Consider the following 15,598-nt stretch of genomic DNA (forward strand, 5'->3'; position numbering starts at 1 on the left):
GTAAATGGAGTCATACAATATGTGACCTTTTGTGTCTGGCCTCTTTCACTCAGCGTCATGTTTTCAAGGCTCATCCATGTCGTAGCCTGTGTTAGTGCTTGTTTCATGCTTTTTTTATGGTTAAAATAGCTAATCTTATGTCATGCAAATTTTGCATTTTTTAATGGAGATTTTAAACACTGAAAGAGCAGATAAGCTCATTATCTGGTCTGCTTTTAATGCTCTAGGTTTGCACTTTAAATGACAAGTTCACATGATGTGAAACCAAAGACCCAAACAGCCCTCAGTGTGCATTTTATTTGACGGGTGCAAACCTCAGAGTTATAAAAGCAAATGCCTTTAGGTAAGGCATGAACATGCCAGCCACTCACAGTTCCTACTGATCACACCTGGGCACGCCATGCCTTCACTTTAACCAACTGGCCCCTGACGCCTTTGAGTGTTCAGACCGTGCTTAAGTAGGGAAATGCCAGGATCAGAAGGTCATCGTTTAGCTGAATGGGCCCCGTTCGGGGGAGCCAAGTAAATCATGATAACAACAGCAATAGCTAGCATCTAGTGAGTATCTGCTATGGCGAGGCAGTGTGCCACACACTTTACACGCAGGTTCCTCCCGTCATTCTCCCAAACCCAGTGAGGTGGATACTATCCTCTCCTTGCTCCAGATAGGAATAGAGTCAGGAGATCTCCAGGGACCTGCTCAGGGAGCAGAATGGAAAGCGACTCCAGCACCCCAGATCCCTAGCTGATCATTGCTGCGACTCAGTGTGGCCTGAGGGCCACGTCATGACTGCCATGTGCCAAGGCCCTTTTGCCTTCACGGACCCCTTCCTCCATAAAAAGACATTGAAATCGTATGTCATAACTGAATTGGTATCAAGATGATTTTTTTCTTCTGATTTTGAAGGAAATTAAAACCTTTTCCGGGGCTCTTAGAAGTACTGAGGGCCATTCCCATTGTCCCTGCTGGGCCTAGCAGAGACGTTGACGCTGCCTGTGTTTCCACCCCACCCAAGGTCTTCCAGTATAGGCTTCCAGTTAAAATCAGTTACCGAGGTGTGGCCTTTCAGGATGGAGGTATAAATTAAATGCAAAGACTCCTCTGAAGGAAACGGCACATTGAAGACGCTGAACAGTGAAATGAATCTCGGGTCGACTTCGTTGCGGCCTCCTCCCGCTTTGCCCATCGTGGCGATGAAGCCAAGGTCACGAATGCTCTTGCAGTTCAGCTCCTTCCCACGGTCGTACAGGTAGCCTTTTTCCAAGAGCAGTTTCAGCAGGGCAATGGGCTGCTGTGTGCCGTATTCATCCACCTTGGTTTTATTTGTAAAGAAAAGAGAATAGGAGTGTCATGAAGCAGAGCTCAGAGAGGTCTTTGCTGATCTGAACTAAAAGTTCTTCTCTCCTGTTACTTGCTCAGGGCATCTCAGTCTCACAGGGCTTCTCAAAGCTTGCAATTATGTATTCATTTGTGATTGTTTGTTTGTTTGTTTGTTTGTTTTGAGTTGGAGTCTCACTCCATCACCCAGACTGGAGTGCAGTGGCACACTTCCAGCCACCACAGCCTTGACTTGCTGGGCTCCAATGATCCTTGCCCCTCAACCTTCCAAGTTGCCGGAACTACAGGGGTGTGCTATGACGCCCGACTAATTTTTGATCTATTGTAGAGATGAGGTCTCGCCAAGTTGCCCGGGCAGGGCTCGAACCCGCGGGCTCAGACAATCCACTCGCCTCGGCCTCCCAAAGTGCTGGGATTACAGGCTGAGCCACCGAGCCCAGCCTGTGATTATGTTTTTTAAAGTCTTGCCTCCCTCATTAGATTGTAAGCTTCATGAGGGCAGGAACTACACGGGTTTTGCACACTGCGGAGCACCGGTCCCATAGGAGGTACTTGATAAATGTATGTTAATTAGATGAATGAATGAATGGAGGGATGAATAAACAGATGGACAGGTGGATGGATAGATGGACAGGTGGGTGAATGGAGGGATGAATGGAAAGACAGATGGACAGGTGAATGAATGGATGGATGGATGGATGGATAAGCAGATGGAGAGGTGAATTAATAGATGGATGGATGAATAGTTTTGGTTTATTGTAGAGATGAACAGGTGGATGGATGGACGGATAAACAGATGGAGAGGTGGATGGACGGATGGACTGACTTATGAATGATGGATGCATAAACAGATAAACAGGTGAATAGGTAGATAAATGAATGGACAGATGGATACACAGATGGGTAAATTAATGGATGTATAGATGGACGGATAATGAACAGATAAACAGATGGATGAGTGCATGGACAAATGGATGAGTGGATGGAGAAACAGACAGGTGGACTGGATAAACAAAAGAACAGATGGAACGATGAATAAACATATGGCTAGATGGATCCTGGCTTTGCATGCAGCCCTTCTGGACAGACAGACTTTAGGGAAGATGGTTCTGTGAAATGACATAAATTTAAATTCCAGTATGCTGAGAGGACTTTGTGCTTCTCCGGCTCTGGCACCTGGAAACATTCGTCACGTGCGTTTAAGTTTCCCTTCCCGGTAAGCCCAGAAGAATTCTTGGGAAGTGTCTGCCCTGGTACTTGCCCTGTGCATGGAGCCAAGAACAGTGGTACCATCTAAAGGAGAGCTCACCTGGACACCACTTACTCCAATTCACGTGCGTATCGTCGGAAGGCTGCCTGCTACATGCTTCCCTCCTCTAAGGACACAGTCAGTAAGAACAAGGCCCCTCTGTAGGGGAAGAGCCTCCCAGCACATCCCAGACACTGTGCAGAGCGAAAGGCGCGCATTCTCAGAGGCGCTCGCTTCAGACACACACGCACTCCAATACAACGCGAGCACAGGCCTGCCCCCTCTCTCCCACCTCCTTCACCCTTAGGCTACCTTTGGCATGTTCATGTCATCCATGAAGACCAGCAGGCGCTTCCCCATGGGTGGGCCATACGTGTCTTTGGTTCGCTTCTCCACATTGGCTTCTAAGTTTCTTTGGATGTCCATGGACGTGGTGCGGGAGGAGAAGCTGACCATGAGCACGATCTGAAGCAGAAAGAGATGACGTCGAAGGCTGGCCTTTTCTTCACGGCATCAGCAGTGAGCGTCTGAGCACAACCCGCCATCTGCTACCAAGGCCACTGGCCTTGAACTAACATCTCAGAACCTAACGTGAGTTTGTGCCTCATCGCTTCTCGAGAGCTAAAGCGAGAGATCCTCTTTCCTCTTGGGGGGGTTGCATGAGTCCATCACGCGTTGCCACATGTGGGCTTCGGGGACGATGTGAAAGCAGAAAGGGGGTCTTGGCTCTGCACAGTTCCAGTTAGGTGACCTCCAGAAAGTCATGTTTTTGCTTGTTTGTGTGTTTGCTTTTGAGTCGGGGGTCTCACTGTCACCCAGTGTGGAGTACATGGACACAATGATGGCTCATTGCAGCCTCAACCCCCTGGGCTCAGGTGACCCTCCCGCCTCAGCCTCCCAAATAGGTGAGATTACAGGCACACACCACCACACCTGGCTAATTTTTTAATCTTTTTTTGTAGAGATGGGGTCTTGCTATGTTGCCCAGGCCTATCTCAAACTCAAGTGAGCCTCCCACCTCAGCCTCCCAAAGTGCTGGGATTACAGATATAAGTTAATGCACCTGGCCTCAAAAAGTTATTTAATCTTTCAAAAATCTCACTTTTTTACCTGCAAAGTGATTGTGACAACATCTGTTTGGACTGCTTCACAGAGTGACTGAATCATACGAGATGTAATGCACAATGGCATTTTTTGTCTTCTTTCTTTTTTTCCCCATTGCTTTTTGTTTTATTTATTATTTTAGAAACAGGGTCTTGCTATGTTGCCCAGGTTGGTCCCAACCTCCTGGCCTCAAGCAACCCCCCTGCCTCGGCCTCCCAAAGCACTAGAATTACAGACATGAGCTACCACACCCAGCCAGCATTTTCAATATAAATATATTCAAACATACATTATTGTCATGCCAACTGCATCTTAATAAATAGGTCAAAGTGAGCATGAACAACCAGTGTGCAGGCTCCGAGACTCAAGGCTGGAGAGGAAGGTGAGGGAGGGCCCTGAGACCCTCACGCACCTGTCCCCAGGCCCTCTCACCATGCTCCTGCGGGGCTAGCGGGAGCTCCTTGGTTGTGTGTGGATGAGCTCTTTGACTAGTGGTGCCCACTTACTCAGGCACCAGCTCCTCCCTGTCATGTGGGGGCACCCTGGACACCTACACTGCCATGTTCCCTATGTTCACCCTCGTGTTTTTCTCCCCACTGTCTGCGAATCCCTCCAGAGCAAACCTCGATAGCCTGGTCCACTGTCGCCTGTACTGTGTACCCAGCCAGCTCCCCTGCCTGTTACCTATCAGACCCTTCAAGCACAGTAGACGAATGGCTGGCTAGAAACCCCAAATTGCTAGCCAGCCTCCAAGATGGCCCCCGGCCATCTTCCCTCCAGGTGTTCCACCTGGCACACTCCCCTCCCACACTGTGTCAGAGTGGCTCACAGTGGCTTCTGTCTGACCCATAGACTACGACAGCAGTGATGGCGTGTGGTTTCCAGGGTCATAAAAGACATTGTAGCATCTGGCTTGCCGCCTGCCTTGGGATCCACTCCGAGCGGATCCGTGTCATGTCACGAGGACACTCAAGCAGCCCTTGGAGAGGGCCCCCTGGTGAGAAACCGAGGCCTCCAGACTCCCGCCACGTGAAAGCCATCTGGACGAGGATCCTCCAGCTCTGGTCAAGCCTCCAGATGACCATAGCTCTGGCCGACAGCGTGGCTGCAATCTCATGAAAGACCCCGAGCTTGAGCTCCCAGCTTGCTTTGAGTCGAGGTCTCACTCTGTCACTCAGGCTGGAGTGCAGTGGCATGATCACAGCTCACTGTGCCCTCAGCCTCCTGGGCTCACGTGACCCTCTCGCCTCAGCCTCCTGAGTAGCTGGGACTACAGCATCTGGGACTACTCCCAGATTTTTCACCCACAGAAACAGTGAGACAATAAATGTTTGTTGCATGAAGCTGCTGTGTGCTGGGATCATTTGTTATGCAGCAATAGATAACAAACACATATACCGACTTACATTTGTTTCTTCACTCAGATTTTTAAGGAAGTTCTGGGCAGTGGCTGTCTTAGAAGTGCCCGATTCTCCAACAAAAAGGACAGGTTGCTTAATTTTAACCATTTGTTCCAGTATCCAGGTGGTCCGAGTTGTATCCACCGTATGAACTAAAAAACATATATTAAGAATAGGAGCATTGCAGGAACTCCACACAGGGTGAGCACAGGGCAACCTGGCATTGCGAGAGAATCCTGCTCATCCCATAAAAAGCACAGCCAAGACATGACCTCAGAAACATTTATGTGGGGTAAACTGCTTTCATTGCCCCAACCACTATTTTTTTTTTAGCTTTACTGAGGTATAACTCACATACCATAAAATCCACCCATTTTAAGTGGATGATTGGATGAGTTTGATGCAGTTCTACAGCTGCGTTGCCACAGTCCAAGTTTAGAGTATCCAACTGTTGCGAAGAGCCAACTGTGACTTATACTCGGGATATTAACAACTCAACTTCCCTGTTGCTTACATCCCTCAGACCCAGGCGGGATTTGGTTTCCTGACCCACCCCTTCCTCGGAAGAGTGAAGCTGTAGAGCTCACTCCTACACTGTCAGTTTTTAATCCTGAGGGACTCTTGAGAAAACAGGGATGCCTCACTCTATAAGCACGATGGGCCCGAATAAGACCCAGTGACACTGTTCAGCCCACACTCTCTCTAAATAGTCAGAGAAAGAGACTGGAAGCATGGCTCAGAACGTGAATGCCCACAGTAGGACACGTCCAGGCAGCAGCCTTCACAAAACGCTGCCTTGTTTGTCCCTGTTCCCTCACGTCCTTCAGGCCTCCCCACACCCAGCCAGCTCAGTGGGCTGAGGGGACCCCAGGGAAGAGCAGAGCAGTGCTGCGGCTGCCTGTGGGGACACACCTCTGGGGAGAGGGCTGAAGGTCACGGCCGTCGAGGATGCTTTAGAGCCAGCGGCGGTCACAGAACCAAAGGGCCACTCTCCCAGCAGGGCCTACGGTCCACCTTCCTCAATTCCTGTCCCCGTGTGGCCGTGGGATCCTCCCCTGAGGATCACACACTAGCAAATGACCCCCACTTACCCAGGATATCGATGAACTTCTGCTCAGGGGTGTGAATATACTTTGGAACTAACTTGCTCCATGGGATCCATCGGTTCTGAGTGTTATCAAAATGAAAGTCGCTCAAGGTGGGAAGGTGACCTGGAGGACATGAACAGTCAGTTTCATTTTCAACACAAGGAAATACAGACCGGTGCTGGCACCTGCTTGAAATGAACCAGTGATGCTTGTTGACTAGAAAGAGTATTTAATGTCACTCCTTCCCTGCACAGAGACGTGCTGAGTACCCTGAACTCACACTAATCCTTCCCTGGACAGACACTTCCTGAGTCCCAGAACTAATGCTACTCCTTCATTGGACAGACACCTCCTGGGTACCCTGAGCTAATGCTACTCTTTTACTGGGCAGATCCTGAGTGTTTTTGAACAACTGCTTCCCGTTCACTGGATGTGCCCTTCCTGAGTCCTTTCCCTAGGAATACAACAGCGAGGCAGAGACCCTGGCCCCTACCTCACAGAATTCCGGAGGGCAGGGTGTGGGCAGAGAGAGGCAAGAGATAGACCACTTCCATGCAGGCGCTGTGTTTGGCAGCAGAGGGTTATCAGGTACAACAGGCTGGTGGCCCATGAAGGTTTGCAGCCAGGCCCGGGGGTAGGGAAGAGGCTGAGAACCGCTGGGTGCCCCAGGGAGCTCGGGCACCTCAGCCCTTCCATAATCACAACCACCTCCACCCATGCCAGGCTTTCCCATGAACAGCAGTCACAGGGTACCATGCAAGCCTGCCTCTGAGAAATGACACCCTCACACCTCTTCTCCAAAAGGACTGACACCTCTAGGTCCATCAAAACGACATTTTGGAGCCGCCACTGTCAGGAAGGCCTCCCAAAGAAAGGGCCATCAGAACTGAGGGCTGAAGGGTGGCAGCCCTGGCACGAGAGGGCAGGACAGTTGGGAGGCTCCGCTGGGGTAGGGGAGGGCAGCGCCTGGAACAGAGTGAGTGGGGCCTTTGGTGGGAACGCAGGGCATGGGGGGTCGTCGGTGGGAACGGAGTCAGCAGGGCCATGAGTGGGCCGAGGTGTGGGAGGAGATGACGCCACAGCACCGAATGCCACCACGGGAAGAGCCTGTCAACACCTCCACAGGGACTGGGGTCACTGAAGTCATCCCTTCGACGGGAGACAAGATCCGATCTGCTTGTAAAAGATCCATATGGCTGTGTTAGAAAAAAGGATTGGAAGGAAGTCAGATTAGAGGTAGGGAGACCTGTGACTGAGGCTCCTGCCTCGTCCAGGGACAAGGACAGGGACAGTGACAAGGACGAGGGCAGTAGGGATTTGAGAAATGAACAACTAGAGGGATATCGAGGCGGTAGAGTTGATGAGAGATTAAGATGATGGGAGAGGGAGAAAGAGAGAGAAACGCGTGGGGAGGGAAAGGGAGAGAGGAGAGAGAGGGAGAGAAGGGGAAGCAAAAGAGACGGAGACAGAGGGAGAGAGACCAAGAGAGAAGGGATACCGAGCTCTGAGAAAGGCCAACCCAACTGCAACTGAATCGAGCAAGGACTTGGAAACCATCTCTCACTTGTTCCATGACTGTCCATTAGAAAGACCTGAGGTCATTTTATTTTAAGCTTTAACAAAACCCAGGTAACGATTATAAACTACGACTTAGAAAGTCATCTACCTGCCAAGCCATACCTAAATGTCCAAAGAGAGGAAAAAAGAAAGATCCTCGCATTACACACAGTTCCTGGAGGATGCCTAGTTTTCACTGTATACCATTTTTTGAAGATGTGCATTTTTTTGGTGCAAAAACTGAAGATGCTAATTTGATGATTTCCTCTAAGTTATCTACAAACCTGTGCTTGTCCACTGTGCAAATACTCAGGAATACAGCAGATGAGTTAAATCATGGAACTCTGGAGAGGTGGTTTAGGTCAGGTGGGGCTCAAGCCTGTCATTCAAGCTCTTTGGGAGGCCAAGGTGGGAGGCTGCTTGAACCCGGGAGTTCAAGACCAACCTTGGCAATAAAGCAAGACCTCGTGTCACAAAAATAAAAATATGCATTTTAAGAGAAAAAAGAGAGAGGGAGAGGTGGTTTAAAAACAGATAGGGAAGCCCAAAGGAGAAGAACCTGAAAGCCAGGCAGAACGTGAAAAGTGTAAAGCGCTTAACGGAGTGAAGGAGCAGGTGCCTAATCTCAGGTGACAGAAAGCTCAGACTCTTCAGGAGAGGCCAGCCAAAGGGACTGCACCCCTGCTACAGCAATTCATGTATTTAAACTTCTGAGGGTCCCACCGGGTGCTCCGACCTGTGCTTGTTTCTCTACAGAAGCAAATAATCTGGAAAGCCCACACATACATAAATATGGAAATGTAAGTTCACTTCCTCCAAAAATTCAACCCAAAGCACTCATTACAAGAAAACAGGTGATACGCCCCCCCTACCTGGAAGCTCCCCGGGACCGGCCCAGACGCCTTCCATATCAACAGTAGACAAAGAAGCAAGGCGTTTAATATACTCATCGAATTTCATCCTTCCATCCTCAAGCAGGGAAGCCCCCAGGGAACAGTACAGAGCCTCTAAGAAGTAGCACTCCAGCAAGTTGGGGTCCTCCGTTTCTCCTTCTAGTAACGCATCCAACACCTTGGTTAACTGGGTTACCTGGTTCACAGGAAGAGATGTGGTTCAGCCCATATACCCACCCCTATAGGGTCAGTTCCCATCATAAATCCCAGGATCCTAGATCTCAGAGCTATGGGAACAAATGACCCGCCATATTGGTTCAGACCGATGGAACCCAATGGAAGCTTGACTTGTACAGGGTCACAAAGTCAAGTGTTGTGTCCTCCTTGACACCAATGCAATGTTACAGTTTCCGGGTCTGGCACCTTTGCTCCCCTTAAAAAGCCCACTGTAGCCAGGCTCGGTGGCTCAGCCTGTAATCCCGCACTTTGGGAGGCTGAAGTGAGTGGACTGCCTGAGCCCGTGGGTTCGAGACCCGCCTGGGCAACTTGGCGAGACCTCATCTCTACAATAAAATCAAAAAGTTAGCCGGGTGTGGTAGCATGCGCCTGTAGTTCTGCCTACTTGGAAGGCTGACGCAGAAGGATCGCCGGGCCCAGCAGGTAGAGGCTGTGATGGCCGGGAACAGCTACTGGACTCCAGTCTGGGTGACAGAGTGAGACTCCAACTCAAAAAAAAAAAAAAAAAGCCTGTGGGTCTATCTTTAAGGAAGAATTTCTTTTTGCTAACAGCAGCGACCGTTTCTTACCATATTGAGGTCTGTCTGAGGAACTATCGTCTTCAGCTTCTCTCCTGGCCTTCCATCCACGATCCCTTCCACTATCATATCGATGAGGGAGGGCACATATTTCTCAAAGAGATTATTTAAATTGTATTGTTCTGCCTGTAAAAGAGCAGCATTCCAAAGCATTTCAAGGTTTATTTATTTCAGCGGAAGTTAATGGAAAGCTTTTCTTGCTCAAAGAGGAGTGAGGAATGTCTTCTAATGAATAATAAATACAGCAGGTGAGGAAACCTTGATAATAGTGCCTTGTATTTGTAAAGAGATTTATCCTCTACAATACACTTTCATTTCATCATGAAGTATTTCATTTCGCTGCTATAGGGTCTACCCTGACCCTGGGAAAGAAGGAAGGAGAATAACAGGGCCCGTTGAACAGAGAAGGGCTGACCATCTTCAAGTGACATGACCAGTCCTCCAGCAAAGGGTGTACGTAGTGAAAGCCTCTCTTCCTCTCCAGGTACTGATGACCCCCAGGAATTGCATGGGTTCTCAGACGACTCTCTCCCATATGACAGTGCCTCAAATAGTCCTATCACGTTTCCCTTTATTTTGGGGGATAATAATGTCCTGATTTCCAATTCACCTCCTGCCTAGTAGCCCTTCTAGAAATCCCCAGCCTATCTGTGTGCCTTTGAGAATGTGGTCTTGGTTGTGGTCAAGCCACAATCTGCACATGACTGTCTCGTCCATCTCCACACCTTTCAATGAAGTTTATTGTGAAGACAACACAAACTTCTGGCCTGCCGCCTGTTTTTGTAAATAAAGTTTTATTGGTAGACAGTCATGTCCATTCATGCATATATTCTCACTGGCAGCTTGCGTGCCATAACAGTAGACTTGAGCAAGATAAACCATATGGCCCACAAAGCCTAAAATATTTATTATCTACCCTTTACAGAAGGTTTGTCAACTCCTGTTCTAGACCAGCAGAATCATTACCTATCCCACCACTAGAAATTATCTGAAATCTAATACGTGTCTGCCGTGTTTTCATTGCATTTGTGCTCAAGGACACAGGCAGGTCAAGGACAAGGTCACAGCCTTCAACTGCAAACATCCCTCTGGGCTATGTTATCCAACTAGCTACCGATACTAGGAACTTGGAGTTCATTTTGAAAATAATTTTCACCTTGCTTTGTATTTTATTAACCCATTTTGTCCAGAATGGTTGATATTTCAAATTTTTAGGATCCACATAAACCATTCCACATCGAGAGACAGTTGCAGGAGAGGCATACTGTAAATCTCCAACCTGAAAAAATAAAGAAAATCCATCATGCTTACAACTCCAAAAAAGACAGACTGGATGTTTAAGGGACTTTTATTGTGTAAAGGTTTTACAACTGCTCAAAACCTAAGTCATTCTAAAATTAATACAGCTTTAATGAGGCTTTTAAGTGAACACTCAAGTTTATGATGAGAAGATTATACATCTCTGATATAACACCTTTTAAAGCTTTCTTTCACTATAAAATTAATGTCATAGATTATCTGACAAAAAAAGAAAAGTATAAAGAAAAAAGTTATCCAAATCCCACCACCCAAAAATAAACATTGTCTTAGAATGTTTTCCTTTCTGTCTTTTTTCTTTCTTTCTTTTAACATAGTTGAGATCAGGTGGTATAAAACTTAATAAGTACACAGCTAAGTCAGCAATATTAACAAACCTATCTCTATGAAAAAAGACACAGTTCAGTCAGCTAATAAGATGATATATGCAAACACTTGTGCACTGACAAATGTTTCAGGCCAAGTTAGGAATAGCATTAATATTAAGCCCAGAGTGAAAGCAAACCCCAGAGTCACAGCTATAAAACAAGCCTGTCCATGTTATAAGCAGGAGATGGAGAGTCTTGAAGAATAGTGTCCTGGAAATAAAGGAACTCAACAGCATATTTGATTTGCTAGAAGGTTTGAAAAAACAAATGAAGATTGTTTTTAGTGCAAATAGTGTATGGGGGAGAAAAGGAAGGCAATTACAAACTCCAGACAAAACAAATGACTCCAAAAGAAAGTAACTGCAGTATACTAGTTGGTTCTGCAACAAATATTTCTATCTTCTTAATAATGTAAATACTGTTTACTGTTAACCTAGTTAGCAATATACCTACCTTTCTGAGGAAGGGAAGTGTGCTAAAAGATGAATTCTCACCTTCATAGCAGTCAGTCAATAAAAAGTGGATAAATGTGGAAGAACTAGCATGCTAAGGAAGAACTAGCATGCTAAGCATGTTACTTCTAGATATGAAAGTAATCATCAGAAGAAATAACTCAGAAAAAGTAAAGGTAGTCACCTCTGGGGTAGAGTAAAGGGGGATTAGGGAAAGAAGTAGGAACAACAAACTGTACTCATCATAAACTCTTACGCAGCATAAACTCTTGATTTTAATAATCATCCATATTTATTACTACTTTATTTTATTGTATTTATTGAAAGAGGAATTTATTGAGAGGACAGAAAAGCTCCCACAGTGGGAGGGGACCCGGGGGGTTGCCCTATTACTACATTAACAAACATTTAAATTTTTAATGAAAAGAAAGGCTTATGTTCGAAATGACTTTCCACCACTACTTGCCTCAAAGAGCAGAGCACAGTGTGCTTGAAGTCGAATCCGCTCCCCGTTGGCCAGTGTCAACAGCCTGTTGTCGTCCATCACAGAATTCATGTTTTCCACCCACAGAGCATCCACATCACCATCAAATAAAATATACCTGCAGCAGCCGAAGAAAGGTGAGTCATGGGTCCTTGGGAGCTTCCAATTACAGAACTCGGTGTAACCTGCTCATTCGTGTGGGACACCTTTTTCCAGGGTTTTCTAGCTGGGATCTGAGTTACAGCCTAGTGATTCCAGAAGTTTGACCCACATGATACATAAAAACTGTTTGAGTTGTTTGCCAACATTTAAGAAACAGGAAACTTCCCACAAATATCTGAACTTCTTGCTTCTCGGGCAACAACCAGGAAAGGAAGGTTTGACCACACAGATCTGCATTCCTGTATAAGAACAATCGCTGTGACTGAGTAGTAGCTGCCCATGAAGATGGAAGGTGTCCCAGTCTCCCCCAACCCCCACACCATTCTTTTCTTAAATCTGAGGCCAGATAGCAATTGTTATTTATCACTAGTTTTAACTCCTAGTTCCCTTATGGTAGAGTTAAGAGAAAAGGGAATTATTTTGTGTATCCGTGTGTAGTGTCTTGAGTGGCAAATGCCCCAAAAGGTGTGTTCACCCAGAAGCTGTGACTATGACTTTGAAAAAAGATCTTTGCAGGCCTAATGGAGGATCTCAAGATGAGATCATTCTGGGTTATACAGGCCCTGATCCTATGACAAGTGTCCTCATAAGAGAAAACCAGAGGGAAATTTGAGACCCACGGAGGGATGGCCATGTGAAGACGGAGGGAGAAGGGGAATGATATGGCCACAAGCCAAGGAACATCTGGAGCCACCAGAAGCAGGAAGAGGCAAGGGAGGAAGCAGGTCCACTTGGCTTCAAGGCCTCAGGTATTCAAGTCACGTGGTGCTTGAATGTTGTGGCTATGATGGGTTATAGCACAGCACAGCCCACCTCCACAGAAAGGACCCCAACTTTCTATGGTGTTGGAACGAGGGTTTGATATTGCTCTGTTTAATACACTGATATAAGTAAATTGATTTTTTGCAGCAGTAACATTTTGATTTATTGTCTTCCAGTATTTTTTTCTTTTCAACTTTTAATTTTTAAATAATTTCAAATTTACAGAGTTACAAGATTAGAATAGTACAAAGAGCTCCCGCATGCCTTTCAACCAGATACTCCAATTGTTAAATATTTTGCTACTTTTAAATTTTCTCTCTCTCTGAATTATTTGAGAGTCAGATACAATGTCCTTTTTACCTACATACTTAAGCATGTATTTCCTAAAAGCAAGTATCTTTTTTTTTTTGAGTCAGGGTCGCACTCAGGCCAAAGTGCAGTTGCACGATCACAGCTCAATTTTTTGGGTTTAGGCAATCCTTCCACCTCAGCCTCCTGAGTAGCTAGGACTACAGGCATACACCACCACACCTGGCTAATTGGTTTTGGGGGAGTTTTTTAATTTTGTTTTGTTCTGTTTTGTAGAGACAGGTCTCACTATATTGCCTAGGCTGGTCTCAAGCTCCTGGGTTCAAGCAATACTGTGTCCCAGTTTGCCAAAGACAAGCACCTTCACTTAATAACCACAGCACAATGAGCAAATTCAGGAAATTTAACAGTGATATGATACTATGATCTAATATACAGTCCATATTCAACTTTCACCAATCTATAAAACAGCTGATCGAGAATCTTCCAGAACATCAAAGTCATAAAGGATAAAGAAATTCTGAGGAACTGCTTGAAATTAAAGGATAAGCCGGGCTCGGTGGCTCAGCCTGTAATCCCGCGCCTTTGGGAGGCTGAGGTGAGTGGATTGCCTGAGCCCACGGGTTCGAGACCCGCCTGGGCAGCGAGACCTTATCTCTACAATAAATCAAAAAATTAGCCAGGCGTGGTAGCGCGCGCCTGTAATTCCGGCTACTCGGAAGGCTGAGGTGGAAGGATCGCCGGAGCCCAGCAGGTGGAGGCTGCGGTGGCCGGGAGCGGCCACTGCACTCCAGTCTGGGCGACAGAGGGAGACTCCAACTCAAAACAAAAAGAAATTAAAGGATGCCAAGAAGAAATGATGACTGAACTCCATGTGAAATCCTGGAGCAATCCGAACGGGGGAGAAGTGCTAAAAAGAGGCTATTTTAAAAGCCATCAGCTGAGACTTGAGCCGCTTGTTACTTAAGGCTTCTATTTATTACTAATGAAATCTGACAAGAACAGAAACTCAGGACCATTCCCGAGTTTCTCAAAGAGGCATCATAGGAGCAGCCTAAAGCTTTTTACCTGAGGTGCCTCCAGGTCCTCCACACCCAGCCTCCCCTACATCTCGCTGCTGCACACAGAAAAGTCAGCAGGGTGTCACCAGCCACGCCTACACGTAGGAAGCCATCATCCAGAAGGGTGGCCCAGCATTCCCCATGAGAATTTGCTGCCTCTTCTTGACTTACCTGTCCCTGGAGCACAGTGACCAGGTGTGGTGGCTGCATTTGGGGACTCACAGTCACATAGCCCAGGGTCAGATCTCTGGCCTTGGGCATGTTTCCTGCCTCCTCTAGGGCTCAGTTTCCTCTGTGGTGAGCCAGAGACAATCCCGGTACTCGTCATCACGCTGCTGAGGACCGACTGCGATCACACGTGAGAAGCACTAACCTGATACCTGGTACTTCGTAAACAGAGCCTCAGGAATTTGACTCTTAAGTCTGTTGGAGTCCATTTGTACTTAGCTTATTCACACGAACTAATGAATAGTAACCATTAGCTAATTAATAGTAACTAACCCGGACTCTCTCCTACTTACAGAGATACTCACTTTCGCTCTTTCTTATCTGTTGGCCTGTTGATTTCCCTGAAGATGTTTGACAGCACCCCGTCCGTCCAGTCCCGAGTGGTGGGGTCCAGAATGCCATAGAGCTCTATGACGCTCATGGCTTTGGGATTCAGGATGTACAACTTTGTCATCAACCCAAGCCTACATTAAAAGAGAGGCTTCAGCCATGCTGCAAGCAAACTAAATGCATTAGGAAAACAAGCTGGGCTGCCTGTATAAGGAAGTAGATGTTTTGAATCCAACCCGAAATTTTGAATGTAATCCGTTCGGACTCTCCACTGGGCTTCCCGTTCACTGTTAATGGCTTACACTCAACACGAAGGAACCATGTTCTACTGACAACGTGGCCCCAACACAAATGAGGCCTGGGCTGCAAGCAAAGCTTCGCCTTTGGAAAGCACCAGGAAGCTGTCTTTCAGGGATATTTCAAGTTAGTGCATATTAAATACTCATGTATATGGCATTTGGGCCACTATTTCATGATTAATGGAGTACAGGAGACAATACTCAGTCATTCAGGATAACGCAACAAGCATTTGTACAACTGATGTTCAATAGCTCTTATGTACAGGACAACATCTGCTTTGCGTTGCTGACTTCAAAACTCAGGCAGATGGGGCAACCCCCTTGGGTGCCCTCCCACTGGGAGCTCTTCCATCCTCTCAATAAATCCTGCTTTTAAAAAAA

General features: G+C 46.9%; 1 protein-coding gene across 1 annotated transcript in view; it reads right to left on the bottom strand.

Annotated features, from left to right (window-relative positions):
• Positions 1–15,598, bottom strand: part of DNAH10 (dynein axonemal heavy chain 10) — a 173,439-nt gene that overhangs the window by 56,323 nt on the left and 101,518 nt on the right. The window contains exons 40-48 of the mRNA XM_021711970.1: positions 14,894–15,052; positions 12,049–12,184; positions 10,602–10,724; positions 9,437–9,571; positions 8,610–8,826; positions 6,184–6,303; positions 5,099–5,244; positions 2,901–3,053; positions 1,012–1,313 (exon numbers count right to left, since the gene is read on the bottom strand). Coding sequence (XP_021567645.1) covers positions 1,012–1,313; positions 2,901–3,053; positions 5,099–5,244; positions 6,184–6,303; positions 8,610–8,826; positions 9,437–9,571; positions 10,602–10,724; positions 12,049–12,184; positions 14,894–15,052 — 1,491 coding nt within the window. The remainder of the gene's footprint in view (positions 1–1,011; positions 1,314–2,900; positions 3,054–5,098; positions 5,245–6,183; positions 6,304–8,609; positions 8,827–9,436; positions 9,572–10,601; positions 10,725–12,048; positions 12,185–14,893; positions 15,053–15,598) is intronic.

This window comes from Carlito syrichta, unplaced genomic scaffold (genome assembly GCF_000164805.1).
Source record: "Carlito syrichta isolate Samal-C Ts95f unplaced genomic scaffold, Tarsius_syrichta-2.0.1 Scaffold302955, whole genome shotgun sequence".
In the NCBI taxonomy this organism is placed as follows: domain Eukaryota; kingdom Metazoa; phylum Chordata; class Mammalia; order Primates; family Tarsiidae; genus Carlito; species Carlito syrichta.